Here is a 27,386-nt window from a genome sequence, read left to right as displayed (position 1 = left end):
TCAGAAAGGAGAACCCCAACACTATCACCAATGTCACAACAATGAAAACATGACATCCAGTTGATGTTGTGATCCATAGTGTTTCAGAAAGGAGAACCCCTACACTATCACCAATGTCACAACAATGAAAACATGACATCCAGTTGATGTTGTGATCCATAGTGTTTCAGAAAGGAGAACCCCAACACTATCACCAATGTCACAACAATGAAAACATGACATCCAGTTGATGTTGTGATCCATAGTGTTTCAGAAAGGAGAACCCCAACACTATCACCAATGTCACAACAATGAAAACATGACATCCAGTTGATGTTGTGATCCATAGTGTTTCAGAAAGGAGAACCCCTACACTATCACCACTGTCACAACAGTGAAAACATGACATCCAGTTGATGTTGTGATCCATGGTGTTTCAGAAAGGAGAACCCATACACTATCACCAATGTCACAACAGTGAAAACATGACAACCAGTTGATGTTGTGGTCCATGGTGTTTCAGAAAGGAGAACCCCTACACTATCACCACTGTCACAACAGTGAAAACATGACATCCAGTTGATGTTGTGGTCCATGGTGTTTCAGAAAGGAGAACCCCTACACTATCACCACTGTCACAACAATGAAAACATGACATCCAGTTGATGTTGTGGTCCATGGTTTTCAGAAAGGAGAACCCCTACACTATCACCACTGTCACAACAGTGAAAACATGACATCCAGTTGATGTTGTGATCCATGGTGTTTCAGAAAGGAGAACCCCAACACTATCACCACTGTCACAACAATGAAAACATGACAGCCAGTTGATGTTGTGGTCCATGGTTTTCAGAAAGGAGAACCCCAACACTATCACCACTGTCACAACAATGAAAACATGACAACCAGTTGATGTTGTGGTCCATGGTGTTTCAGAAAGGAGAACCCCAACACTATCACCACTGTCACAACAATGAAAACATGACAGCCAGTTGATGTTGTGATCCATGGTGTTTCAGAAAGGAGAACCCCTACACTATCACCACTGTCACAACAATGAAAACATGACAGCCAGTTGATGTTGTGGTCCATGGTGTTTCAGAAAGGAGAACCCCTACACTATCACCACTGTCACAACAATGAAAACATGACAGCCAGTTGATGTTGTGGTCCATGGTGTTTCAGAAAGGAGAACCCCAACACTATCACCACTGTCACAACAATGAAAACATGACAGCCAGTTGATGTTGTGATCCATGGTGTTTCAGAAAGGAGAACCCCAACACTATCACCACTGTCACAACAATGAAAACATGACAGCCAGTTGATGTTGTGGTCCATGGTGTTTCAGAAAGGAGAACCCCAACACTATCACCACTGTCACAACAATGAAAACATGACAGCCAGTTGATGTTGTGGTCCATGGTGTTTCAGAAAGGAGAACCCCAACACTATCACCACTGTCACAACAATGAAAACATGACAGCCAGTTGATGTTGTGGTCCATGGTGTTTCAGAAAGGAGAACCCCAACACTATCACCACTGTCACAACAGTGAAAACATGACAGCCAGTTGATGTTGTGGTCCATGGTGTTTCAGAAAGGAGAACCCCTACACTATCACCACTGTCACAACAATGAAAACATGACAACCAGTTGATGTTGTGGTCCATGGTGTTTCAGAAAGGAGAACCCCTACACTATCACCACTGTCACAACAATGAAAACATGACATCCAGTTGATGTTGTGGTCCATGGTGTTTCAGAAAGGAGAACCCCAACACTATCACCACTGTCACAACAATGAAAACATGACAGCCAGTTGATGTTGTGATCCATGGTGTTTCAGAAAGGAGAACCCCTACACTATCACCACTGTCACAACAATGAAAACATGACAGCCAGTTGATGTTGTGGTCCATGGTGTTTCAGAAAGGAGAACCCCTACACTATCACCACTGTCACAACAATGAAAACATGACAGCCAGTTGATGTTATTTTTGCAGAAAAGGAGAACCGATACAGTGGCACTGATGCCAGCGCAGACGAAGGGGGAGACAAGTCTCGTGCCTCAAGCGGCAAGAAGAAAAAGAAAAAGAAGAAAGGTACCTTAGTTATCACTGTAGAAAACATTGTGAAATGAACTAAAACTGGCCACCACCCACTGTTAATTCATGTAGAAAACATTGTGAATCGTTCCATTCAGATGAAATGAACTAAAACTGGCCACCACCCACTGTTAATTAATGTAGAAAACATTGTGAATTGTTCCATTCAGATGAAATGAACTAAAACTGGCCACCACCGACTGTTAACTCACTCGGGATGACAAGTTTTCTCCCTTGCTTTTCCCCACAGACGGCCCATTTGTAAGGGTTTGGAAAAAAATTACAAAAAATACAAAATACTGTGTAAGAAAATGAAACTTTCAGAACTGGTTAATTACGTGTTGAGCTATTACATATAAAAAAAATCAAATTTCTCATCTTATTTTTACAGTTTTGCCATATGTAGAAAATACTGCCAATTTTTCACCCCAAATCACCATACCCATGCTCGCTTTCTGCATTAAATTCACTTTCTTCTTCGTCATCATCCACCTCTTCAATGTCCGACCCTTCAGTTTGTAGCATTTCATGTACTTCGGCAACCCAAAAACGTTGCCGTCACTGCCTTGTTCGCTTCACAACATTTTGAGAAGAGCCCGCTTTGCTAACAGGCTGGCACGTGAGCAGACGACCGGTCAGTGACTTTGTCAGCGTGTGTGCGAGACAGGCCACACATCCCAGACTAACCAATCATACTGTTCGATTGTGGAGTGACCCAGAATAGTGCACTCTGCTTGGCTAATCACAAAATCATGTGTACAGCGCATGATGGAATTTTACTTTCGGAGAATGCTATTCCATTCCTTCGTCCGAAACCGAATACGTTTTGTGTAGGAATGCGTGAGCATTCCTTCATCCGGAAAGAGTTAATTAATGTAGAAAACATTGTAAATGGTTCCATTCAGATGAAATGAACTAAAACTGGCCACCACCCACTGTTAATTAATGTAGAAAACATTGTGAATCGTTCCATTCAGATGAAATGAACTAAAACTGGCCACCACCCACTGTTAATTAATGTAGAAAACATTGTAAATGGTTCCATTCAGATGAAATGAACTAAAAATGGCCACCACCGACTGTTAATTAATGTAGAAACATTGTGAATCATTCCATTCAGATGAAATGAACTAAAACTGGCCACCACCCACTGTTAATTAATGTAGAAAACATTGTGAATCGTTCCAGTGAGATGAAACATTCTGAAATGTTCCAGTCAGATCAAATGATAAACGATGACTGACTGTTGACTAATGTAGAAAACATTGTGAATTGTTCCAGTCAGATGACAGTGGTTTGCTATGATGACTATTAACTAGAAAGCATTGTAGCTGTTTCAGTCAAATGGAATGGTTAGCAATTACTATCACTGGCTGGTAACTGATGTACAAAACATTGTACTGTTTCAGTGTGACGAAGGCTGTAGTCATTGTGTGTGCAGGGAAGATGAAGATAATTCAGTGTGATGTAGTCACCATGTGTGTGCAGGGAAGAAGAAGTTTCAGTGTGATGTAGTCACCATGTGTGTGCAGGGAAGAAGAAGATGTTTCAGTGTGATATAGTCACCATGTGTGTGCAGGGAAGAAGATGTTTCAGTGTGATGTAGTCACCATGTGTGTGCAGGGAAGAAGATGTTTCAGTGTGATGTAGTCACTGTGTGTGTGCAGGGAAGAAGATGTTTCAGTGTGATGTAGTCACCATGTGTTTGCAGGGAAGAAGATGTTTCAGTGTGATGTAGTCACTGTGTGTGTGCAGGGAAGAAGATGTTTCAGTGTGATATAGTCACCATGTGTGTGCAGGGAAGAAGATGTTTCAGTGTGATGTAGTCACTGTGTGTGCAGGGAAGAAAATGTTTCAGTGTGATAAAGTCACCATGTGTGTGCAGGGAAGAAGAAGAAGTTTCAGTGTGATGTAGTCACCATGTGTGTGTGCAGGGAAGAAGATGTTTCAGTGTGATGTAGTCACCATGTGTGTGCAGGGAAGAAGAAGAAGTTTCAGTGTGATATAGTCACTATGTGTGTGCAGGGAAGAAGAAGATGTTTCAGTGAGATGTAGTCACCATGTGTGTGCAGGGAAGAAGAAGATGTTTCAGTGTGATGTAGTCACCATGTGTGTGCAGGGAAGAAGATGTTTCAGTGTGATATAGTCACTGTGTGTGCAGGGAAGAAGATGTTTCAGTGTGATGTAGTCACCATGTGTGTGCAGGGAAGAAGATGTTTCAGTGTGATGTAGTCACCATGTGTGCGTAGGGAAGAAGATGTTTCAGTGTGATGTAGTCACCATGTGTGTGCAGGGAAGAAGATCATACACGTAAAAGCCCACTCGTGTGCATACGAGTGAACGCAGAAGAAGAAGAAGATGTAGTCACTGTGTGTGCAGGGAAGAAGAAAATGTTTCACTGTGGTGTAGTCACCATGTGTGTGCAGGGAAGAAGAAGATGTTTCAGTGTGTATGTAGTCACTGTGTGTGTGCAGGGAAGATGTTTCAGTGTGTTGTAGTCACTGTGTGTGTAGGGAAGAAGAAGATGTTTCAGTGTGATGAAGTCACCATGTGTGTGCAGGGAAGAAGATGTTTCAGTGTGATGTAGTCACCATGTGTGTGCAGGGAAGAAGAAGATGTTTCAGTGTGTTGTAGTCACCGTGTGTGTGCAGGGAAGAAGAAGATGTTTCAGTGTGATGTAGTCACCATGTGTGTGCAGGGAAGAAGAAGAAGGACCCCCCAGGTCCACCCCCTGTGGGACCCTGGCTGCACAAACTGCACCTGGCGGACAACGGCATTGACGGCTTGGGGGAGGGGGGCAGCTTTGCTCCCATCATCTGTATGAGGCTCTTTAAGAAGTATGTTGGGGGTGGGGGTGGGGTGGGGTGTGGGGGGGGGGCTGGAGTGGGGGTGGGGGGGGGGGGGGGGTGTGTGTGATGTGTTGCAGACTGCTGAGTCACTATCAGTGATAATGATAATAATCATAATCAAATAAATATATTGTACTTATATGGCGCCCACTCCCCATATAATGGGCTGTAAGCGCCTGGCATGAGATAATACATGTACAACAGTGTATTATACCACACAAGACACACCCCATATAATGACAGTGATGACGTCAGTGATGACGTCTTGATGCAGACTGCTGAGTCACAGTCAGTGAAGACGTCTTGATGCAGACTGCTGAGTCACTGTCAGTGAAGACGTCTTGTTGCAGACTGCTGAGTCACTGTCAGTGATGATGTCTTGTTGCAGACTGCTGAGTCACTGTCAGTGATGATGTCTTGATGCAGACTGCTGAGTCACTGTCAGTGAAGACGTCTTGATGCAGACTGCTGAGTCACTGTCAGTGATGATGTCTTGTTGCAGACTGCTGAGTCACTGTCAGTGAAGACGTCTTGATGCAGACTGCTGAGTCACTGTCAGTGATGATGTCTTGATGCAGACTGCTGAGTCACTGTCAGTGATGACGTCTTGATGCAGACTGCTGAGTCACTGTCAGTGATGACGTCTTGTTGCAGACTGCTGAGTCACTGTCAGTGACGACGTCTTGTTGCAGACTGCTGAGTCACTGTCAGTGATGATGTCTTGATGCAGACTGCTGAGTCACTGTCAGTGATGATGTATTGTTGCAGACTGCTGAGTCACTGTCAGTAATGATTTATTGTTGCAGACTGCTGAGTCACTATCAGTGATGATGTCTTGTTGCAGACTGCTGAGTCACTGTCAGTGATGACGTCTTGATGCAGACTGCTGAGTCACTGTCAGTGATGATGTCTTGTTGCAGACTGCTGAGTCACTGTCAGTGATGACGTCTTGTTGCAGACTGCTGAGTCACTATCAGTGATGACGTCTTGTTGCAGACTGCTGAGTCACTGTCAGTGTCTGGAGGAACTGGACCTAGAAGACAACCTCATCGGTGAAGTTGGAGGTCGGGAGATCCTGAATGGACTGTCCTTTAGAAAAGAAGGTCAGTGTGTGTTGTGTGTGGTGTGTGTGTGTGTGTGTGTGTGTGTGTGGACAGCAGAGTGAGTGATTTGGGGTGGAATTTTCAGAGTAAGGGAGGGGCGTGTATGTGTGTGGGTGAATGTGTGACCACTTTCATAGAAGGGGACGGGTGTGTATGTGTGTGTGTGTGTGTGTGTGTGTGTGTGTGTGCATGAGTGTGTGTGTTGTGTGTATGGACAGCAGAGTTACACATGATATTATGACCACTTTCAGAGAAGGGGATGGTGTGTGATATTATGGGATGACCACTTTCAGAGAAGGGGATGGTGTGTGATATTATGGGATCTTTCAGTGAAGGGGATGATGTGTAACATTATGGGATCTTTCAGAGAAGGGGATGGTGTGTGATATTATGGGATGACCACTTTCAGAGAAGGGGATGGTGTGTGATATTATGGGATCTTTCAGTGAAGGGGATGATGTGTAATATTATGGGATCTTTCAGAGAAGGGGATGATGTGTGATATTATGGGATCTTTCAGAGAAGGGGATGATGTGTGATATTGTGGGATCTTTCAGAGAAGGAGATGATGTGTGATATTATGGGATCTTTCAGAGAAGGGGATGATGTGTGATATGGGATCTTTCAGAGAAATGGATGATGTGTGATATTATAGGATCTTTCAGAGAAGGGGATGATGTGTGATATTATGGTATCTTTCAGAGAAGGGGATGATGTGTGATATTATGGGATCTTTCAGTGAAGGGGATGATGTGTGATATTATGGGATCTTTCAGTGAAGGGGATGATGTGTGATATTATGGGATCTTTCAGAGAAATGGATGATGTGTGATATTATGGGATCTTTCAGAGAAGGGGATGATGTGTGATATTATGGGATCTTTCAGAGAAGGGGATGATGTGTAATATTATGGGATCTTTCTGAGAAGGGGATGATGTGTGATATTATGGGATCTTTCAGAGAAGGGGATGGTGTGTGATATTGTGGGATCTTTCAGAGAAGGGGATGATCTGTGATATTATGGGATCTTTCAGTGAAGGGGATGATGTGTGATATTGTGGGATCTTTCAGTGAAGGGGATGATCTGTGATATTGTGGGATCTTTCAGTGAAGGGGATGTTCTGTGATATTGTGGGATCTTTCAGAGAAGGGGATGATGTGTGATATTGTGGGATCTTTCAGTGAAGGGGATGATGTGTGATATTGTGGGATCTTTCAGAGAAGGGGATGATGTGTGATATTATGGGATCTTTCAGAGAAGGGGATGATGTGTGATATTATGGGATCTTTCAGAGAAGGGGATGGGAGGGGTGAAGGTGAGGACGACTCACCGAATGACGGCGGACACCTTCAACTCCATCGTGAAGCTGGGCTCTGGGCTGAAGAAGAAGAAGAAAGGGAAGAAGGGCAAGAAGAAGGTGAGGACAGCAGTGTTGGGTGGTGTGCTTTCTGGTCTGTGACTCACTGCCCCGTACATGTTGCTCACAACTCATACTGGTGTGTGTTTGTGTGTGTATGTATGTGTGTATGTGTCAGGCATCAGATTTGTGTAAGTATCTGCTAATTTCAGAGGATTGGAGGACCACCGACCATTGTTTCAGCTCGTGCAGCTGTAGATTCTGTTTATTTTTTTTATGGAGCGCGATCATATTCTCAAATGGTATTCTTAAACAGCTTGTTCTGTTTGGGGGCATATATGGTATTCTTTAACGGCTGGTTCTGTTTTTGTGCACTTCCTGCAAACAAGTGTCGACGCCATCTTTATCAGTATTTGATCGCTATCATGTCTTCCATCAGCTTTTGAGATTTGGATGCATATCATCTTCTTCTTCATTCGTGGGCTGCAACTCCCACGTTCACTTGTATGTACACGAGTGGGCTTTTATGTGTATGACCGTTTTTACCCCGCCACATAGGCAGCCATACTCCGTTTTCAGGGGTGGATGCATATAATGACAGCGGTTGCCCAGTGAATGGCAGTGGTCATGATGCTGGAAAATATTCACTTTTGGTGAAAAGGAAAAAGAGAAGGAGCGCTGTGGTCTGTGGATTGGGAAGGTGGACGTACCATGGAAAAAGATGAGCTCTGTGGATTGGGAAGGTGGACGTACCATGGAAAAAGATGAGCTGTGTAGATTGGGAAGGTGGACGTACTAAGGAAAAAGATGAGCTGTGTGGATTGGGAAGGTGGATGTACCGTGGAAAAAGATGAGCTGTGTAGATTGGGAAGGTGGACGTACTAAGGAAAAAGGTGAGCTGTGTGGATTGGGAAGGTGGACGTACTAAGGAAAAAGATGAGCTCTGTGGATTGGGAAGGTGGACGTACCGTGGAAAAAGATGAGCTGTGTGGATTGGGAAGGTGGATGTACCGTGGAAAAAGATGAGCTGTGTGGATTGGGAAGGTGGACGTACCGTGGAAAAAGATGAGCTGTGTGGATTGGGAAGGTGGACGTACTGTGGAAAAAGATGAGCTGTGTGGATTGGGAAGGTGGACGTACTGTGGAAAAAGATGAGCTGTGTGGATTGGGAAGGCGGACGTACTAAGGAAAAAGATGAGCTGTGGATTGGGAAGATGGACGTACTGAAGAAAAAGATGAGCTCTGTGGATTGGGAAGGTGGACGTACCATGGAAAAAGATGAGCTCTGTGGATTGGAAGGTGGACGTACCATGGAAAAAGATGAGCTCTGTGGATTGGAAGGTGGACGTACTAAGGAAAAAGATGAGCTGTGTAGATTGGGAAGGTGGATGTACCATGGAAAAAGATGAGCTGTGTGGATTGGAAGGTGGACGTATCATGGAAAAAGATGAGCTCTGTGGATTGGAAGGTGGACGTACTAAGGAAAAAGATGAGCTCTGTGGATTGGGAAGGTGGGTGTACCGAAGAAAAAGATGAGCTGTGTGGATGGGGAAGGTGGACGTACCGTGGAAAAAGATGAGCTGTGTGGATTGGGAAGGTGGATGTACCATGGAAAAAGATGAGCTGTGTGGATTGGAAGGTGGACGTATCATGGAAAAAGATGAGCTGTGTGGATTGGAAGGTGGACGTACCGTGGAAAAAGATGAGCTCTGTGGATTGGAAAGGTGGACGTACCGTGGAAAAAGATGAGCTGTGTAGATTGGGAAGGTGGACGTACTAAGGAAAAAGATGAGCTCTGTGGATTGGGAAGGTGGACATACTAATGAAAAAGATGAGCTCTGTGGATTGGGAAGGTGGACGTACCATGGAAAAAAGATGAGCTGTGTGGATTGTGAAGGTGGACATACCATGGAAAAAGATGAGCTGTGTAGATTGGGAAGGTGGATGTACCATGGAAAAAGATGAGCTGTGTGGATTGGAAGGTGGACGTACTAAGGAAAAAGATGAGCTCTGTGGATTGGGAAGGTGGATGTACCGAAGAAAAAGATGAGCTGTGTGGATTGGAAGGTGGATGTACCGTGGAAAAAGATGAGCTGTGTGGATTGGGAAGGTGGATGTACCGTGGAAAAAGATGAGCTGTGTGGATTGGGAAGGTGGATGTACCGTGGAAAAAGGTGAGCTGTGTGGATTGGGAAGGTGGATGTACCATGGAAAAAGATGAGCTCTGTGGATTGGGAAGGTAGACGTACTAAGGAAAAAGATGAGCTCTGTGGATTGGGAAGGTAGACGTACTAAGGAAAAAGGTGAGCTGTGTGGATTGGGAAGGTAGACGTACAAAGGAAAAAGATGAGCTCTGTGGATTGTGAAGGTGGATGTACCAAGGAAAAAGATGAGCTGTGTGGATTGGGAAGGTGGATGTACCGAAGAAAAAGATGACCTGTGGATTGTGAAGGTGGACGTACCAAGGAAAAAGATGAGCTGTGTGGATTGGGAAGGTGGATGTACCGTGGAAAAAGATGAGCTGTGTAGATTGGGAAGGTGGACATACCGTGGAAAAAGATGAGCTGTGTAGATTGGGAAGGTGGACGTACTAAGGAAAAAGATGAGCTGTGTGGATTGGGAAGGTGGACGTACCGTGGAAAAAGATGAGCTGTGTAGATTGGGAAGGTGGACGTACCGTGGAAAAAGATGAGCTGTGTGGATTGGGAAGGTGGACGTACCATGGAAAAAGATGAGCTGTGTGGATTGGGAAGGTGGACGTACCAAGGAAAATGATGAGCTCTGTGGATTGGGAAGGTAGACGTACAAAGGAAAAAGATGAGCTCTGTGGATTGGGAAGGTGGACGTACCAAGGAAAAAGATGAGCTGTGTGGATTGGGAAGGTGGACGTACTAAGGAAAAAGATGAGCTGTGTGGATTGGGAAGGTGGACGTACTAAGGAAAAAGATGAGCTGTGTGGATTGGGAAGGTGGACGTACTAAGGAAAAAGATGAGCTGTGTGGATTGGGAAGGTGGATGTACCATGGAAAAAGATGAGCTCTGTGGATATTAGTGTGCGTGCAAGTGCGTGTACGTGTGTGTGTGTATGTGTGTACGTGCATGTGTGTGTATGTATGTGTGCGCATGCAAGTGTGTGTGTGTGTGTGTGTGTATGTGTGTGTGTGTGTATGTGTGTGTTTGTGTGTGTGTGAATGCTTCATCTCATTTCATGTTTTCAAAAAGACAGAGAAACAATCTGATAAAGCTTCACAAAGTGAACGAATTGTTGTTGTTGCAAAAAAACACGTCTTTGTTGGACTTTCAGAAGAAAAAATAGCCTGACAGCAGACCAGTGTTGCTGCCTGTGGGGCCGCCACTCCATGGGACCTGCATCATGAAGAACATCCAGACATGACCCAGGATTGTGCAGCAAGGTGAAGAACATTCCAGACATGACCCAGGATTGCAGCATTAAGAACATTCCAGACATGACCCAGGATTGCAGCATCACGAAGAACATTCCAGACATGACCCAGGATTGCAGCATCACGAAGAACATTCCAGACATGACCCAGGATTGCAGCATCATGAAGAACATTCCAGACATGACCCAGGATTGCAGCATCATGAAGAACATTCCAGACATGACCCAGGATTGTGCAGCAAGGTGAAGAACATTCCAGACATGACCCAGGACTGTGCAGCAAGGTGAAGAACTATCCAGACATGACCCAGGATTGTGCAGCAAGGTGCAGAACATTCCAGACATGACCCAGGATTGTGCAGCAAGGTGCAGAACCATGTGGTCAGTGCACTGTGAGGGAACAGCAGCACAAGCCAACAGCTCTGAAGGGACTGACAGCAGTGTTGTAGCCGTGGAGATCCTGGCTGACACACTTCTAGCAACATAGCTGGGGGTCTGTAAAGTGGGGGGGTGAAGACAGACAACATAGCTGGGGGTCTGTAAAGTGGGTGTGTGAAGACAAACAACATAGCTGGGGGGTCTGTAAAGTGGGGGTGTGAAGACAAACAACATAGCTGGGGGTCTGTAAAGTGGGTGTGTGTGAGTCAAACACATAGCTGGGGTCTGTAAAGTGGGGTGTGAAGACAAACAACATAGCTGGGGTCTGTAAAGTGGGTGTGTTAAGTCAAACAACATAGCTGGGGGTCTGTAAAGGGTGGTGTGAAGACAAACACATAGCTGGGGTCTGTAAAGGGGTGTGTGAAAAACAGATAGCTGGGTCTGTAAAGTGGGGGTGGGTGGAAGACAAAGCATAGCTGGGGTCTGTAAAGTGGGGGTGTGAAGACAACATAGCTGGGTCTGTAAAGTGGGTGTGTGAAGACAAAAACATAGCTGGGGGTCTGTAAAGTGGGGTGTGAAGACAACAACATAGTGGGGTCTGTAAAGTGGGTGTGAAGAACAGCATAGCTGGGGGGTCTGTAAAGGGGGTGGTGAAGACAACACATAGCTGGGGGGTCTGTAAAGTGGGTGTGAAGAACAGCTAGTGGGGTCTGTAAAGTGGGGGTGTGAAGACAACACATAGCTGGGGGTCTGTAAAGGGGATCTGTAAAGGGGGTCTGTAAAGTGTGTGTGTGAAGACAGCATAGCTGGGGGGTCTGTAAAGGGTGAGTGAAGACAGTATAGCTAGGGGTCTGTAAAGGGGATCTGTAAAGGGGGTCTGTAAAGTGTGTGTGAAGACAGCATAGCTGGGGGGGTCTGTAAAGGGTGAGTGAAGACAGACAATATAGCTGGGGTCTGTAAAGGGTGAGTGAAGACAGACAATATAGCTGGGGTCTGTAAAGGGTGAGTGAAGACAGACAATATAGCTGGGGTCTGTAAAGGGGTGTGTGAAGACAGACAATATAGCTGGGGTCTGTAAAGGGTGAGTGAAGACAGACAATATAGCTGGGGTCTGTAAAGGGTGAGTGAAGACAGACAATATAGCTGGGGTCTGTAAAGGGTGAGTGAAGACAGACAATATAGCTGGGGTCTGTAAAGGGGTGTGTGAAGACAGACAGTATAGCTGGGGGGTCTGTAAAGGGTGAGTGAAGACAGACAGTATAGCTGGGGTCTGTAAAGGGGATCTGTAAAGAGGGTCTGTAAAGTGTGTGTGTGAAGACAGCATAGCTGGGGGTCTGTAAAGGGGATCTGTAAAGTGTGTGTGTGAAGACAGCATAGCTGGGGGTCTGTAAAGGGTGTCTGTAAAGTGTGTGTGTGAAGACAGCATAGCTGGGGGGGTTCTGTAAAGGGTGAGTGAAGACAGACAGTATAGGTGGGGTCTGTAAAGGGGATCTGTAAAGGGGGTCTGTAAAGTGTGTGTGTGAAGACAGCATAGCTGGGGGTCTGTAAAGGGGATCTGTAAAGGGGGTCTGTAAAGTGTGTGTGTGAAGACAGCATAGCTGGGGGGTCTGTAAAGGGTGAGTGAAGACAGTATAGCTAGGGGTCTGTAAAGGGGATCTGTAAAGGGGGTCTGTAAAGTGTGTGTGAAGACAGCATAGCTGGGGGGGTCTGTAAAGGGTGAGTGAAGACAGACAATATAGCTGGGGTCTGTAAAGGGTGAGTGAAGACAGACAATATAGCTGGGGTCTGTAAAGGGTGAGTGAAGACAGACAATATAGCTGGGGTCTGTAAAGGGGTGTGTGAAGACAGACAATATAGCTGGGGTCTGTAAAGGGTGAGTGAAGACAGACAATATAGCTGGGGTCTGTAAAGGGTGAGTGAAGACAGACAATATAGCTGGGGTCTGTAAAGGGGTGTGTGAAGACAGACAGTATAGCTGGGGTCTGTAAAGGGTGAGTGAAGACAGACAGTATAGCTGGGGTCTGTAAAGGGGTGTGTGAAGACAGACAATATAGCTGGGGTCTGTAAAGGGTGAGTGAAGACAGACAATATAGCTGGGGTCTGTAAAGGGGTGTGTGAAGACAGACAACATAGCTGGGGTCTGTAAAAGGGGAGTTAAGACAGATAATATAGCTGTGGGTGTGTAAAGGGGTGTGTGAAGACAGACAACAGCTGGGGGTCTGTAAAGGGGGAGTGAAGACAGACAATATAGGAGGGGGTCTGTAAAGGGGAGCAAAGACAGACAATATAGGAGGGGGTCTGTAAAGGGGAGCGAAGACAGCACAGCTGGGCGTCTGTAAAGGGGTGTGTGTGTGAAGACAGAACATAGCTGGGGTCTGTAAAGGGGTGTGTGAAGACAGAACCACGTAGTTGGGGGTCTGTAAAGGGGTCTGTAAAAGGGGTGTGTGAAGACAGAACCACATGGCTGGGGGTCTGTAAAGGGGTCTGTAAAAGGGGTGGGTGGGGGGTGAAAACAGAAAAAAAAAACACCACAGCTGGGGGTCTGTAAGTGTTGGTCGGCCATCAGTGGTGTTGTTGATGTTTTGCAGTGACTGTGGCATGGGATTTAGTCGGCGATGGTGAGAGCTGGGGTGATTGATGGTGTGGGCAGAGCCACTATTAACTGATAGAAAGGAAGAGAGAAGAGTTTCCCACAGATCTTCCCTCAGGCTGCCACCCAGTGAACTGAAACACAAACCTGACATGTGCTGCATAGCGGGGACTGATAACAAAATGTGCTGATTTACTGTGATTATAACTTGGTGAGAACAGTACACTTCTGATGAGGCTGCTTGTGGACGTAACACCAAATTGGTAGGTTCAGTTTCTGGAATTTGCAGGGAGGAGGGTGATTGTAAGATTTTACACAGAGGGTTTTTTTTTGTTTTTGTAGTTCATTTGTTAAGGTAGTACAATGTGTGTTAATCTACGGTATTTGTTACCAGTACAGTTTAGAATGAGGTGCCTTGCAATAATTTGGTGACTTTGTGAAGAATGATTTGTGTTTAATCAACGTATACAATTTGTGTCATTTGGTAACTTTGTGAAGAATAACTTGTGTTTATACAATGTATACATAATACAATTGGTGTCATTATCAGACAATCCATCAACATATGGTTGTCAGATTGTCAGGAAATAGAACATCTGTGATATCTCTTTATACATATTTTATCTGTTTTTATAGCCATTTACAACACACCCATTTTAGTGCATGTAACATGTTGATTGGCGGATTTGTGTGTACTTCACAAAAAGGTGTTGCAGTGTCATTTGTTTTGTTCCCATAGCAACATCCTGTCCACAGCACTGTAGGTATGTTTGTATCTGTCTGTTTTATTTGAATGGCTGTATAATGCTTTATTACCATGGGTGTATAACCCATTTTCTTCACGTGAACAGATACCTAGCTGGTGACAAAGTTTTCACAGAAAAGGAAACTAACCCCTAAGGGGACTGTTGTTTCCCGGGCCTCAGTATTGTGTATACTGTGCTTCAGGAATCATTTTGTGTCATTGTGTAAACTGTAATGATTTTTAAAAATCTGTTTCAGGAATCATTGTTTGTGTCACTGTGTATCCTGTAATGATTTTTAAAAATCAGCTACAGGAATCATTCTGTGTCATGTATCCTGTGACAGAATTTTTTTTTTTTATCAGCTACAGGAATCATTCTGTGTCATGTATTCTGTGACAGAATTTTTGTTGTTTTATCAGCTACAGGAATCATTCTGTGTCATGTATCCTGTGACAGAATTTTTTTTTTTTTATCAGCTACAGGAATCATTCTGTGTCATGTATCCTGTGACAGAATTTTTTTTATCAGCTACAGGAATCATTCTGTGTCATGTATCCTGTGACAGAATTTTTTTTTGTTTTATCAGCTACAGGAATCATTCTGTGTCATGTATCCTGTGACATAATTTTTATCAGCTACAGGAATCATTCTGTGTCATGTATCCTGTGACAGAATTTTTTTTTTATCAGCTACAGGAATCATTCTGTGTCATGTATCCTGTGACAGAATTTTTTTTTTAATCAGCTACAGGAATCATTCTGTGTCATGTATCCTGTGACAGAATTTTTTTTATCAGCTACAGGAATCATTCTGTGTCATGTATCCTGTGACAGAATTTTTTTTTTATCAGCTACAGGAATCATTCTGTGTCATGTATCCTGTGACAGAATTTTTTATCAGCTACAGGAATCATTCATTAGTCATCATTTGCCAGTTTGCACAGACTGTGATAGGAAATGTTTTTGAAAACAACAATGTATCGTATTATAATATACAAGTAGTATCTGATGTTTCATGCGTATATCTTTGGGATTGTGTGTGCATTTGCGTGTGAGTGTGCATGCATGTAATTTGCATTGTGTGGAGATGCGAACTTTGCAGATTCCTCAAGCAGAGGTCAAACAGGAGCTGCCGGGATCATCACACTCCCTGTGTACACATCGGCAACTCCTTCATGCCGAGATTGGTTTTATTGGCCTTTTGGATTCCACTCACACACCCACACTACCATCAGATGTAAATGTTCTGGATACAATGCCAAACTACAATAAACACAAACCAAATGCTTGTGCGTGATGTAATTTCACTCTCTGTGATTGTTGTGCACATATATACGCATAGGTCTGTAACTGTTCAGTTTCAGGAATGACTGGATTATTATAAAGTTACAAACAAAATCTGTACTCTACGCATTTCTGAAGGCAAATGTTTATAGTTACAAACACATCCATACCCTAACCATTTCTGGGGGTAAATGTTTATAAAGTTACAAACTAGATTTGTACCCAAACCATTTCTGAAGGCAAATGTTTATAAAGTTACAAATTAGATTTATACCCAAACCATTTCTGAAGGTAAATATTTATAAAGTTACGAACTAAATTTGTACCCTAACCATTTCTCTCTCTCTCTCTGTTTTTGTCATTGTTGTTGTTGATTTGTGTTTGTGTCTATGGTGTGTGTGGGTGTGGGTGTGTATGAGTGGGTGTGTAAGCTGAAGATACATCTTATAATACAATGCATATTTCATATGACAGAAATTCAACTGAACTGTATCCTCTATCAATAAACTCGCATCTGTACAACCATTATCAAAAACAAAAAGAACAAAAATACATTATTGATAGGCATTATAGTCAAAGGCTCACTTAAAAATAGAAGAAAAAAAAATCAAAAACCTTTTCATGATGGTGAAAATGGCATGAAAGTTGACAGGAAAGGGGTGAACTGTAGTAGCGAGCGAGAAGGGAGGGCTTACATCACACGGCCTGCTGATCCCTTTACAAATAAACTTTGCAGAATGGAAAATACACTGCCATTGTACCTGCTTTGTGCTCACAATGTGCTGATTTGATTACTGTGCACATTACTGCTTCAAAATAAGAAGATACCAGAACAGTGATCCAACAAGTTTCACTGCAGACTGGAGACTGAAGCCCGGGGCTTTCTTTGTCTGTTCTCAGCAACACTCGGTCCACATGACTTTCTCTCTGGCGACTGCTTTTGGTTTTCTACATAGTGTCTGCAGTGATCATACACATCTTCCGATGCAAAAGCTTCCTTCTTGAAAACCTGAAAAACCATCTTCTGCATAAAGCAATTTGATTTAGTTCATGATAAAATAACGTTGTAACTGACAATACACAAAAGTACATGAAAAACGAGAGAAAATCACAGTCACTCACACACACACACAATATATATATATATACATATATACACTTGAATAGCACGTGCAGCATCATTTCATTAACACTGACAGGCATTAACGTCGATCCACATTTATCAATGTTAGTGCATATCTTCATTATCACAGTTATCGCATTTAAAAAGCAAAAAAGATGAAACCTTAAATATAAAAAAAATTGATTAAAAACAAAATAAAACAACAAATTCAAAACAAACGCAAATAAATCAAGGAGTCAAGCCCTTTCCAAAATGTTACAGAATAAAATTATTAGTACCTAAGACTGACAGTCCTTCCAAAATGTTACAGAATAACATTATTAATGTAAGCAAGTAAGACTGCTTTTCAACAGTATTTAAAATATCTGAATGCCAGATGTACATGTCATTTTTTATCAATTTCTTATCCGGGCCTCGGAATGAATAATGGCCAAAATGTTTTTCTTGACATGAAACAGAACTAAGGAAAACACTTCAAAGCAATAGAAACTAATTCACAGAACTGATATGAAGAAAACAAGAAGCTGAAAGAACAAACTGCTGGATTTCAAACAGAAACAGCATGCTGTCACTGACAATAAATAACAACAGTTTGGCATGCTGTCACTGACAAAAAATAACAACAGAGTTTGGAAATGAAGCAGTTCACCAAGTCAGCTACTTTCACAACTCACTGACTGGCTTCTTACCAGTAAGTGTAGTCATTTATAGCCACCTCTCCAAACAGTGTTTAAAGCACATCATTTCCACAGTCAATGTAAACATGTTCAGGATAAGATGTAATAGTCATCGTTTTATACATATCGACACTGTCACACAAATTGACACATCAGTGTTTAAGACATCAACACCATCACACAAACTGACAGATCTGTGTTGCTGGGGATACCATGAAAGAAAAGAAAAAAATTTCATATGCCTGTGGCTGAACCCAAACAGCAAGTTTTAAGTCAGCTGGTGCATGAACTCTTCCACATCTTTCAGCTGAAGAGAGGTTGGAGGGGGAGGAACAACACACACAGAAACTACACAGTGCACACTTCATGCCAGTCATGACACACACAGAAACTACACAGTCATGACACACAGAGAAACTACACAGTCATGACACACACAGAAACTACACAGTCATGACACACACAGAAACTGACAGAGAAACTACACAGTCATGACACACACAGAAACTACACAGTCATGACACACAGAGAAACTGTGCAACGCACACTTCAATCCAGTCATGACACAGAGAAACTACACAGTCATGACAAACACAGAAACTACACAGTCATGACACACATAAACTATGCAGTGCACACTTCATGCCAGTCATGACACACACAAAAACTACACAGTCATGACACACACATAAACTATGCAACACACACTTCATGCCAGTCATGACACACACAAAAACTACACAGTCATGACACACACATAAACTATGCAACACACACTTCATGCCAGTCATGCAGAAGAAATGTGTGACCACAACAAAAAACCAAACAAATGGGACGTCAGCCAGATCATCCATCAGACTTCACAACATTGGACGTTTACTGAAGACAGGGCATTGAGAGCTGGTCTGTTGAGGACAGGGCATTGAGGGTTGTTGAGGCATTGAGGGTTGTTGAGGGCAGGGCATTGAGGGTTGTTGAGGCACTGAGGGTTGTTGAGGGCAGGGCATTGAGGGTTGCTGATGGCAGGACATTGAGGGTTGCTGAGGGCAGGGCATTGAGGGCTGGTCTGTTGAGGGCAGGAAATTGAGGGTTGTTGAAGACAGGGGATTGAGAGCGGGTCTATTCAGAACTGGTCTGTTGAGGGCAGGGCATTGAGAGCTGGTCAGTTGAGGGCAGGGCATTGAGGGCTGGTCTGTTGAGGGCAGGGCATTGAGAGCTGGTCTGTTGAGGGCAGGGCATTGAGGGTTGTTGAGGGCAGGGTATTGAGGGCTGGTCAGTTGAGGGCAGGGCACTGAGGGTTGTTGAGGGCAGGGCATTGAGGGCTGGTCTGTTGAGGGCAGGGCATTGAGGGTTGTTGAGGGCAGGGCATTGAGGGCTGGTCTGTTGAGGGCAGGGCATTGAGGGTTATTGAGGGCAGGGCATTGAGAGCTGGTCTGTTGAGGGCAGGGCACTGAGGGTTGTTGAGGGTAGGGCATTAAGGGTTGTTGAGGACAGGGCATTGAGGGTTGGTCTGTTGAGGGCAGGGCATTGAGGGTTGGTCTGTTGAGGGCAGGGCACTGAGGTCTATTGAGGACAGGCCACTGAGGGCTGGTCTGTTGAGGGCAGGCAATTGAGGGTTGGTATGTTGAGGGCAGGGCACTGAGGAATGTTGAAGGCAGGGCATGGAGGGCTGTTGAGGGAAGGGCATGGCATTGAGGGTTGTTGAGGGCTGGGCAATGAAGGCTGCTGAGGACAGGGGGCCTCATGCTGAGGGCTGGTAGGTCTGTTTGGGTTTGCTGAGGACCTCAAAGGCCTGGTCAATGATCTTTCTGGCCTCCGCTGCCTCCTTCATGGAGCTTACCCGCACACTGTTGTAACGCCGCTGGATCTGAAAGGGACGGCACAACGTCAGATGGCATCTGTCACTGGTCATTCTGTGTGTGATGTGAGCAGAGATGGTCAGATGTCATCTGTTGCTGATAATCCTGTGCGTGATGTGAACAGATGGTGTGTGTACCTGCCCTGGGAGGGGATGCACGTCAAGGAACTTCATGTACAAGAGATACAGTGTGTTGTGTGTCAATAAACATCTACACAGTGTGTTGTGTGTCAATAAACATTACACAGTCTGCTGTGTGTCAATAAACATCTACACAGTGTGTTGTGTGTCAATAAACATTACACAGTCTGTTGTGTGTCAATAAACATCTACACAGTGTGTTGTGTGTCAATAAACATCTACACAGTGTGTTGTGTGTCAATAAACAGTGTGTTGTGTGTCATTAAACACAGTGTGTTTTGTGTCAGTAAAGATCAACACTGGGTTTGGTGTGTCAATAAACATCTACACAGGGTGTGATGTGTCAATAAACATCTACACAGCATGTTGTGTGTCGATAAACACAGTGTGTTGTGTGTTAATAAACACCAACTTAGTGAGTTGAGTGTCGATAAACATCTATACAGTATGTTGTGTGTCAATAAACATCTACACAGTGTGCTGAGTGTCAATAAATATTGACACATTGTGTTGTGTGTCAATAAACATCTACATTGTGTGTTGTGTTTGAATAAACAGTGTTGTGTGTCAATAAACAGTGTGTTGTGTGTCAATAAACACAGTGTGTTGAGTACTAACTCACTCCGGACGAATAGTTTTCTCCCTTGCTTTCCCCTGCAGATGACCCATTTGTTAGGGTTAGGAAAAAAAATCACAAAAAATACAAAACACAAAGTAACTGAATGAAACTCCCTGTACTTGACCCACTGACCCCACTTCTAACGTTGTGTGTATGCCCACCCCCCTCCCTCTCTTCACAGCCCTCAGAAGCTGGTAGCTTTCTTCACTGTAGATACTTTACTCAACGTCTTCATCATCCTTGTTGATGTCAAAACCTTCAGTTTGAAGCATTTCAATCACTTCAGCAGCAATAAAAAGCTGCCGTCGTGATCTAGTTTCCTCCAAAAATTTCCACTTGTATCGCCTGCAATGCCATTTTCGATATGTATGCAGATTAGCTTGTCATGTGGGGTACCAAGGTCAACGGCTGGCCAGTGAGTGTATAGTCACGGAAACCTCACGAATAAACTTTCCATTCGACCTTTGACACGATTGCAATGCCCGGTGTAGCTGCAATTTTTATGCTACCCCATGAGGAAAACGTGGACAAATTTTTAATTGTCGAAACTGCTATAGCGTTCCGTCGTCTGGAATGCTACCTTACGTCAGGAACAACTATGGCGATCCATCGTCCGGAGTGAGTTAATAAACACAGTGTGTTGTGTGTCCATAAACATCTACAGTGTGTTGTGTGTCAATAAACAATGTTTTGTGTGTCAATAAACATCTACATAGTGTGTGCTGTGTCAGTCACCATGTCACCCTGTGTACCATGTCAGTCACCATGTCACAGTGTGTACCATGTCAGTCACCATGTCACAGTGTGTACCATGTCAGTCACCATGTCACCCTGTGTACCATGTCAGTCACCATGTCACCCTGTGTACCATGTCAGTCACCATGTCACCCTGTGTACCATGTCAGTCACCATGTCCCACCCTGTGTACCATGTCAGTCACCATGTCCCCCTGTGTACCATGTCAGTCACCATGTCACCCTGTGTACCATGTCAGTCACCATGTCACCCTGTGTACCATGTCAGTCACCATGTCCCACCCTGTGTACCATGTCAGTCACCATGTCCCCCTGTGTACCATGTCAGTCACCATGTCACAGTGTGTACCATGTCACCCTGTGTACCAGGTCAGTCACCATGTCCTCCTGCGTACCATGTCAGTCACCATGTCACAGTGTGTACCATGTCACCCTGTGTACCATGTCAGTCACCACGTCCCCCTGTGTACCATGTCAGTCACCATGTCCCACCCTGTGTACCTGTCCCAAGAGGTGCTGTGCCTCAGGGAACTTGTGGGTCAGCAGGGCCTTGTCCTTCAGCACCGAGGTCAGTGATTCCTCGTCCACCGTGTTGCGTGTCCTCAGCTGGTCCAAGAGGTCGTCCACACGCTGCTGCCGCGACTTGTGGGGCTGGGCCGGGGGCACAGGCGCCTGAAGGGGAAACACTTTCTGTTTCAGCGTCTTAAGGAGGCGTCACTGCGTTCAGACAAATCCATATACGCTACATCCCCTCTGCTTGACAGATGCCTGACCAGCAGCGTAACCCAACATGCTAGTTGGGTCTTGAGTGCATGCATACGTATCACTGTACATATCTGAGTGCATTCATACGTATCACTGTACATATCTGAGTGCATTCATACGCATCACTGTACATATCTGAGTGCATTCATACGTATCACTGTACATATCTGAGTGCATTCATACGCATCACTGTACATATCTGAGTGCATTCATACGTATTACTGTACATATCTGAGTGGATTTCTTCTACAGAATTTTGCCAAACACTTACGATGCCATGGGTTCTTTTCCAGTGCGCCAAGCGGGACCTCGGTTTACCGTTTCATCCAAATGACTAGACGCTGTTTGATTTTCCATCTGAATACCCCAAACATGAACAACAGGTGACATCTGAACACCACAGACGTGAACAACAGATGACATCTGAACACCACAAACACGAACAACAGATGACATCTGAACACATCAAACATTAACAACAGATGACATCTGAACACATCAAACATGAACAACAGACATGAACAACAGATGACATCTGAACACCACAGACATGAACAACAGACGACATCTTAACACCCAAAACATGACTAAAAAAAATGGAAAGCAGACCCCACAGAAATGCAACACACAAACCCTGCATGCTTCACTGACCCGTCTGAATTCTTGCACGGTGCGTTTCACTCGGTCAAGGTCAACGGAGGGGTCGCGGTAAACCAGTGTGTGCCCCAGGGCATGCTTGAGGGCTCGAACGTTGCCCTGAATGTCTGCCAGAGAAAAGGTCATCAGGTCAAAGGGTCACACAGACACCCCCCCCCCCTCCGACACACACACACACACGCGCCAAGGTCAACAGAGGGGTCGCGGTAAACCAGTGTGTGCCCCAGGGCATGCTTGAGGGCTCGAACGTTGCCCTGAATGTCTGCCAGAGAAAAGGTCATCAGGTCAAAAGGTCACACAGACACCGCCCCCCCCCCCCCCCTCCCGACACACACGCGCCAAGGTCAACAGAGGGGTCACGGTAAACCAGTGTGTGCCCCAGGGCATGCTTGAGGGCTCGAACGTTGCCCTGAATGTCTGCCAGTGAAAAGGTCATCAGGTCAAAAGGTCACACAGACACCCCCCCCCCACCCCCCGACACACACACACACACACACACACATGCGCCAAGGTCAACAGAGGGGTCGCGGTAAACCAGTGTGTGCCCCAGGGCATGCTTGAGGGCTCGAACGTTGCCCTGAATGTCTGCCAGAGAAAAGGTCATCAGGTCAAAAGGTCACACAGACAACCCCTCCCCCCCAACACACACACACACATGTGCCCACAACCACACACATGCAGACACACACACACACACATGCAAACACACATACACACACAGAGACACCCCCCACCCCCGACCCCACCCCCACCAACGCCTCCCCCACATGGCCATGCCGTGCGGTGTACCTGTGGGCAGCTGCACCTCCATGTCCACAGGATCTTGGTCCAGCAGCAGTTCGTACCCCCTGTAGCGAGCGTTGCTGGAGTTGTTGACGTTCTCCTCCTTCCTCCCTGCCCCTTTCTCTCCCTCTCGCTGCTTGCTGGGCTTGTCTTCACTTGGGTCGTCAACCTCAACACACGGTGACAGCAACCGTAAGGGAAAAAACACACAACAAAAGTATGTCTAAAAAAGCCCCCCCCCAACCCCAACAAAATCTTGTAAACTTTTCATCTCCTTTATATACCTGATCAAATTTTGTCCATGTGCCGCAATATGCGAAGGTGATTCATACACACACACACAGACACACAACACACCCTCACACACAAAACAAAAACACCCTCACACATACACACGCACCCCCCACTCTGGCCCCTCCCCCTGCACACAAAACACACCCTCACACATACACATGCACACCCCCCCCCCCCCACACACACACAAAAACCACACCCTCACACATACACACGCACCCCCCCAACCCCACACACCCTCACACATACACACACGCAGCCCTCCCCCTACACACACACACACCACACACACCCTCACACATACACACATGCAACCCCCCCACGCCCCCCTGTACACACACACACCCTCACACCCCCCCCCTACACACACACCCTCACAACATACACACACACACACAAAACACACCCTCACACACACACACACACAAAACACACCCTCACACACACACCACACACACACACACACCAAACACACACACACACACACACACACACACACACACACCTGAGTCATGAAGAAGGCATCAGACTGTGGCTGTGTTTTCCCCCCACCTCTCTCCTCCTCCTCCACCCTCCCCGCCTGCATGGTGACCTCCTGCTGGTCTAGCCAGGCCTGAGTGCTGGGTGCGGGGCGAGCGGTGGGGGGTGTGGGAGGGATGGGGGGCAGAGGCATCCGCTTGGAGGTTTCCAGGTCCAGGCCCGACAGGGTTCGATCCTCCAGCAGCCAGGACTTGGACCGCTGGGCCTCCAGGGCCGGGGGAGGTTTGGGGGCCTCCAGGGCCAACTGCTGGAGTCGCTCCTCAATGGTGGACCTGGGCACCTTGGGCACCGCCTCCTTCACCTGCACACACAGACACCAACGCCTGTCATGTGTTTGAAGGAACAATCAGGAAATTTGCTCGGAACACTCAGACTCTGAGCCACATCAGCAACTGTACATTTTATCTACAAGGTAAAGAAACACTTGGGCCTACCTGTAACATGACGTAACTTCCACCGGAGACCGTAACTGTTACATTAAGTCTGTTTTCTACTGTCCAGTCTCTGATCGGTCCACTCAATGCTGTTTCAATGCAAACACGCAGGCGATTAGCTGAGCATCATCACAGGAGACCAAGGTTAGTAGTGACTGCCCTGGCCTCGTGATCAGTAGGTCTAGAGCGTGTGGGAAATGTTATGACAGGAGAGCATGTGACCACGCTATGTAGTCGAAAATGAACTTGTTGGAACAAATCTGATGTTGGCGTAACGTCGGAATAAGCTGCTATCAAGCGTGACAAAATATGGCGAAATCGTAACAGTTGCCACCTCTGCATCAATGAATGTACCGTAAAGTTTGGTCTATAAGCCGCGACTTTTTACCCCAGCTTCAACCTCTGCGGCTTATACAATGATGCGGCTTATTTGCGGATTTTAACGATCCTAGGAGTGTCACGTTCTCGTCTATTCTTAGCTGCCCTTCAACTCACCAAAATCATGATTTCTGTCCATGAATTTTTGGATGAGCTTCAGGATTTATAAATCAAATCCGCACACATTAAAGCCTTCAGATCAGCATTCAGTTCTACTCTGCTCAAGCGTACACCCTCATCATGCCGAAAACATGACGTTATGCCTATGATGCAGCCTTCAAATTGAAGGTGATCGACCTAGCAGACAACAGTGCAAGCTACGAACCAGCAGCGACCTCCACCTTCATGTTCATGAAGTGAAAGCGAGGCTGAAGTTAGTGACAAGATGGTGGAGGAAGCTGTGCTGGTTTTCTTCAACTCAGACACTGAAGACGAAGATTTTAGTGGATTCAGTGAGCAGGATGACGTTGAATAAATGTGACTATCCCTAAAATATGGATCTTATTTTCGTTGTGTTTATTTTATTATTTTTTTGTGGCACTAGCAGTATTTTCGCTTGCTTTTCTTTGTGTTGTTCCCACTTGTGTTTATTTCATAACCTACAGTATCGACAGCTTTTCTGTAATATCAGTATGTGTTCCAGTACCGGAAATAAGTGCGGCTTATAAACCGGTGCGGCTTATGTATGTATAAAGTTCAATTTTTTCCAAAATTTAGTGGGTGCGGCTTATATACCAGTGCACTCAATAGACCAAACTTTACGGTAGTGACACTGACATGGCCAAGGAATGGTGAATGGTAGATGAGACTGTGAAGAAACAACAGAAACAGACAGTGCATCAATAAACTGGTCAGCTATTGACTGCACATTTCCATCTGATGTCAGCACAATGTTCATTTACACATAGAGTTTTGTTTCTAATGTCAACACAATGTTCATCCACATATACTTTTGTTTCTAATGCCAACACAATGTTCATCCACATATACTTTTGTTTCTAATGTCAACACAATGTTCATCCACATACACTTTTGTTTCTAATGTCAACACAATGTTCATCCACATACACTTTTGTTTCTAATGTCAACACAATGTTCATCCACATACACTTTTGTTTCTAATGTCAATACAGTTTTCATCCACATACACTTTTGTTTCTAATGTCAATACAGTTTTCATCCACATACACTTTTGTTTCTAATGTCAATACAGTTTTCATCCATATATAGAAGTAAGGGGACTAAACTACAATGTAGGAATTAGAAGATAAAACAGTCATAAAAGTGTGACAGGGAAAATATAAATGTACATAATATTCAAACTGAATCATTTTGCAATAGCAAATTAAGAGTTGGACATAATAAAGGAAAATAATTTTGCATGTTTCTTTACAATTTTACCATTTCAAAGATATTGACAAACACATGTATCTTTTATTCAAAAGTTAAAAAAGTGACACACTAAATTCCTTACCGTCCGAGATTTAGTCTGCTCAATTTGAATGTGTGGCTTGGTCAGTCGAGGTTCATCTTTCCTGTATATCATAGAGAAACAAGAACACATTCAAACCCCCAATATCAGTCAAACTCCTTTACAGAAATCTTCATCAGGGCAATGATCCACCAAAATACATCCTTACCATAAGGCACACACACAGGACACAATATCAGAAACTGACACACACACACACACAGGACACAATATCAGAAACTGACACACACACACACACACACACACAGGACACAATATCAGAAACTCACACACACACACACACACACACACACACACAGGACACAATATCAGAAACTGACACAGACACACACACACAGGACACAATATCAGAAACTGACACTGACACACACACACAGGACACAATATCAGAAACTGACACTGACACACACACACAGGACACAATATCAGAAACTGACACAGACACACACACACAAAGGACACAATATCAGAAACTGATACACACACACACAGGACACAATATCAGAAACTGACACAGACACACACACACACAAAGGACACAATATCAGAAACTGATACACACACACACAGGACACAATATCAGAAACTGACACACACACACACACAGGACACAATATCAGAAACTGACACTGACACACACACACACAGGACACAATATCAGAAACTGATACAGACACACACACAGGACACAATATCAGAAACTGACACAGACACACACACAGGACACAATATCAGAAACTGACACAGACACACACACAGGACACAATATCAGAAACTGACACAGACACACACACAGGACACAATATCAGAAACTGACACTGACACACACAGGACACAATATCAGAAACTGACACAGACACACACACAGGACACAATATCAGAAACTGACACACACACACAGGACACAATATCAGAAACTGACACACACACAGGACACAATATCAGAAACTGACACACACACACAGGACACAATATCAGAAACTGACACAGACACACACACACACAGGACACAATATCAGAAACTGACACAGACACACACACAGGACACAATATCAGAAACTGACACAGACAC

General features: G+C 44.8%; 2 protein-coding genes across 2 annotated transcripts in view; one reads left to right on the top strand and one right to left on the bottom strand.

Annotated features, from left to right (window-relative positions):
• Nucleotides 1-11,340, top strand: part of LOC143288813 (uncharacterized) — a 29,403-nt gene extending 18,063 nt beyond the window's left edge. The window contains exons 8-12 of the mRNA XM_076597447.1: nucleotides 1,986-2,084; nucleotides 4,786-4,924; nucleotides 5,933-6,039; nucleotides 7,334-7,458; nucleotides 10,703-11,340. Coding sequence (XP_076453562.1) covers nucleotides 1,986-2,084; nucleotides 4,786-4,924; nucleotides 5,933-6,039; nucleotides 7,334-7,458; nucleotides 10,703-10,714 — 482 coding nt within the window. The 3' untranslated portion in view covers nucleotides 10,715-11,340. The remainder of the gene's footprint in view (nucleotides 1-1,985; nucleotides 2,085-4,785; nucleotides 4,925-5,932; nucleotides 6,040-7,333; nucleotides 7,459-10,702) is intronic.
• A 3,800-nt stretch (nucleotides 11,341-15,140) lies between these two features.
• The window catches only part of LOC143289027 (X-ray radiation resistance-associated protein 1-like), a 36,546-nt gene continuing 24,300 nt past the window's right edge, over nucleotides 15,141-27,386 (bottom strand). The window contains exons 10-15 of the mRNA XM_076597809.1: nucleotides 26,297-26,357; nucleotides 23,976-24,311; nucleotides 23,183-23,345; nucleotides 22,388-22,500; nucleotides 21,473-21,643; nucleotides 15,141-19,465 (exon numbers count right to left, since the gene is read on the bottom strand). Of these exons, the coding sequence (XP_076453924.1) occupies nucleotides 19,340-19,465; nucleotides 21,473-21,643; nucleotides 22,388-22,500; nucleotides 23,183-23,345; nucleotides 23,976-24,311; nucleotides 26,297-26,357 (970 nt within the window). The 3' untranslated portion in view covers nucleotides 15,141-19,339. The remainder of the gene's footprint in view (nucleotides 19,466-21,472; nucleotides 21,644-22,387; nucleotides 22,501-23,182; nucleotides 23,346-23,975; nucleotides 24,312-26,296; nucleotides 26,358-27,386) is intronic.

Source organism: Babylonia areolata, chromosome 13 (genome assembly GCF_041734735.1).
Source record: "Babylonia areolata isolate BAREFJ2019XMU chromosome 13, ASM4173473v1, whole genome shotgun sequence".
NCBI lineage: Eukaryota > Metazoa > Mollusca > Gastropoda > Neogastropoda > Buccinidae > Babylonia > Babylonia areolata.
This window is presented reverse-complemented; position numbering and strand designations above follow the sequence as displayed.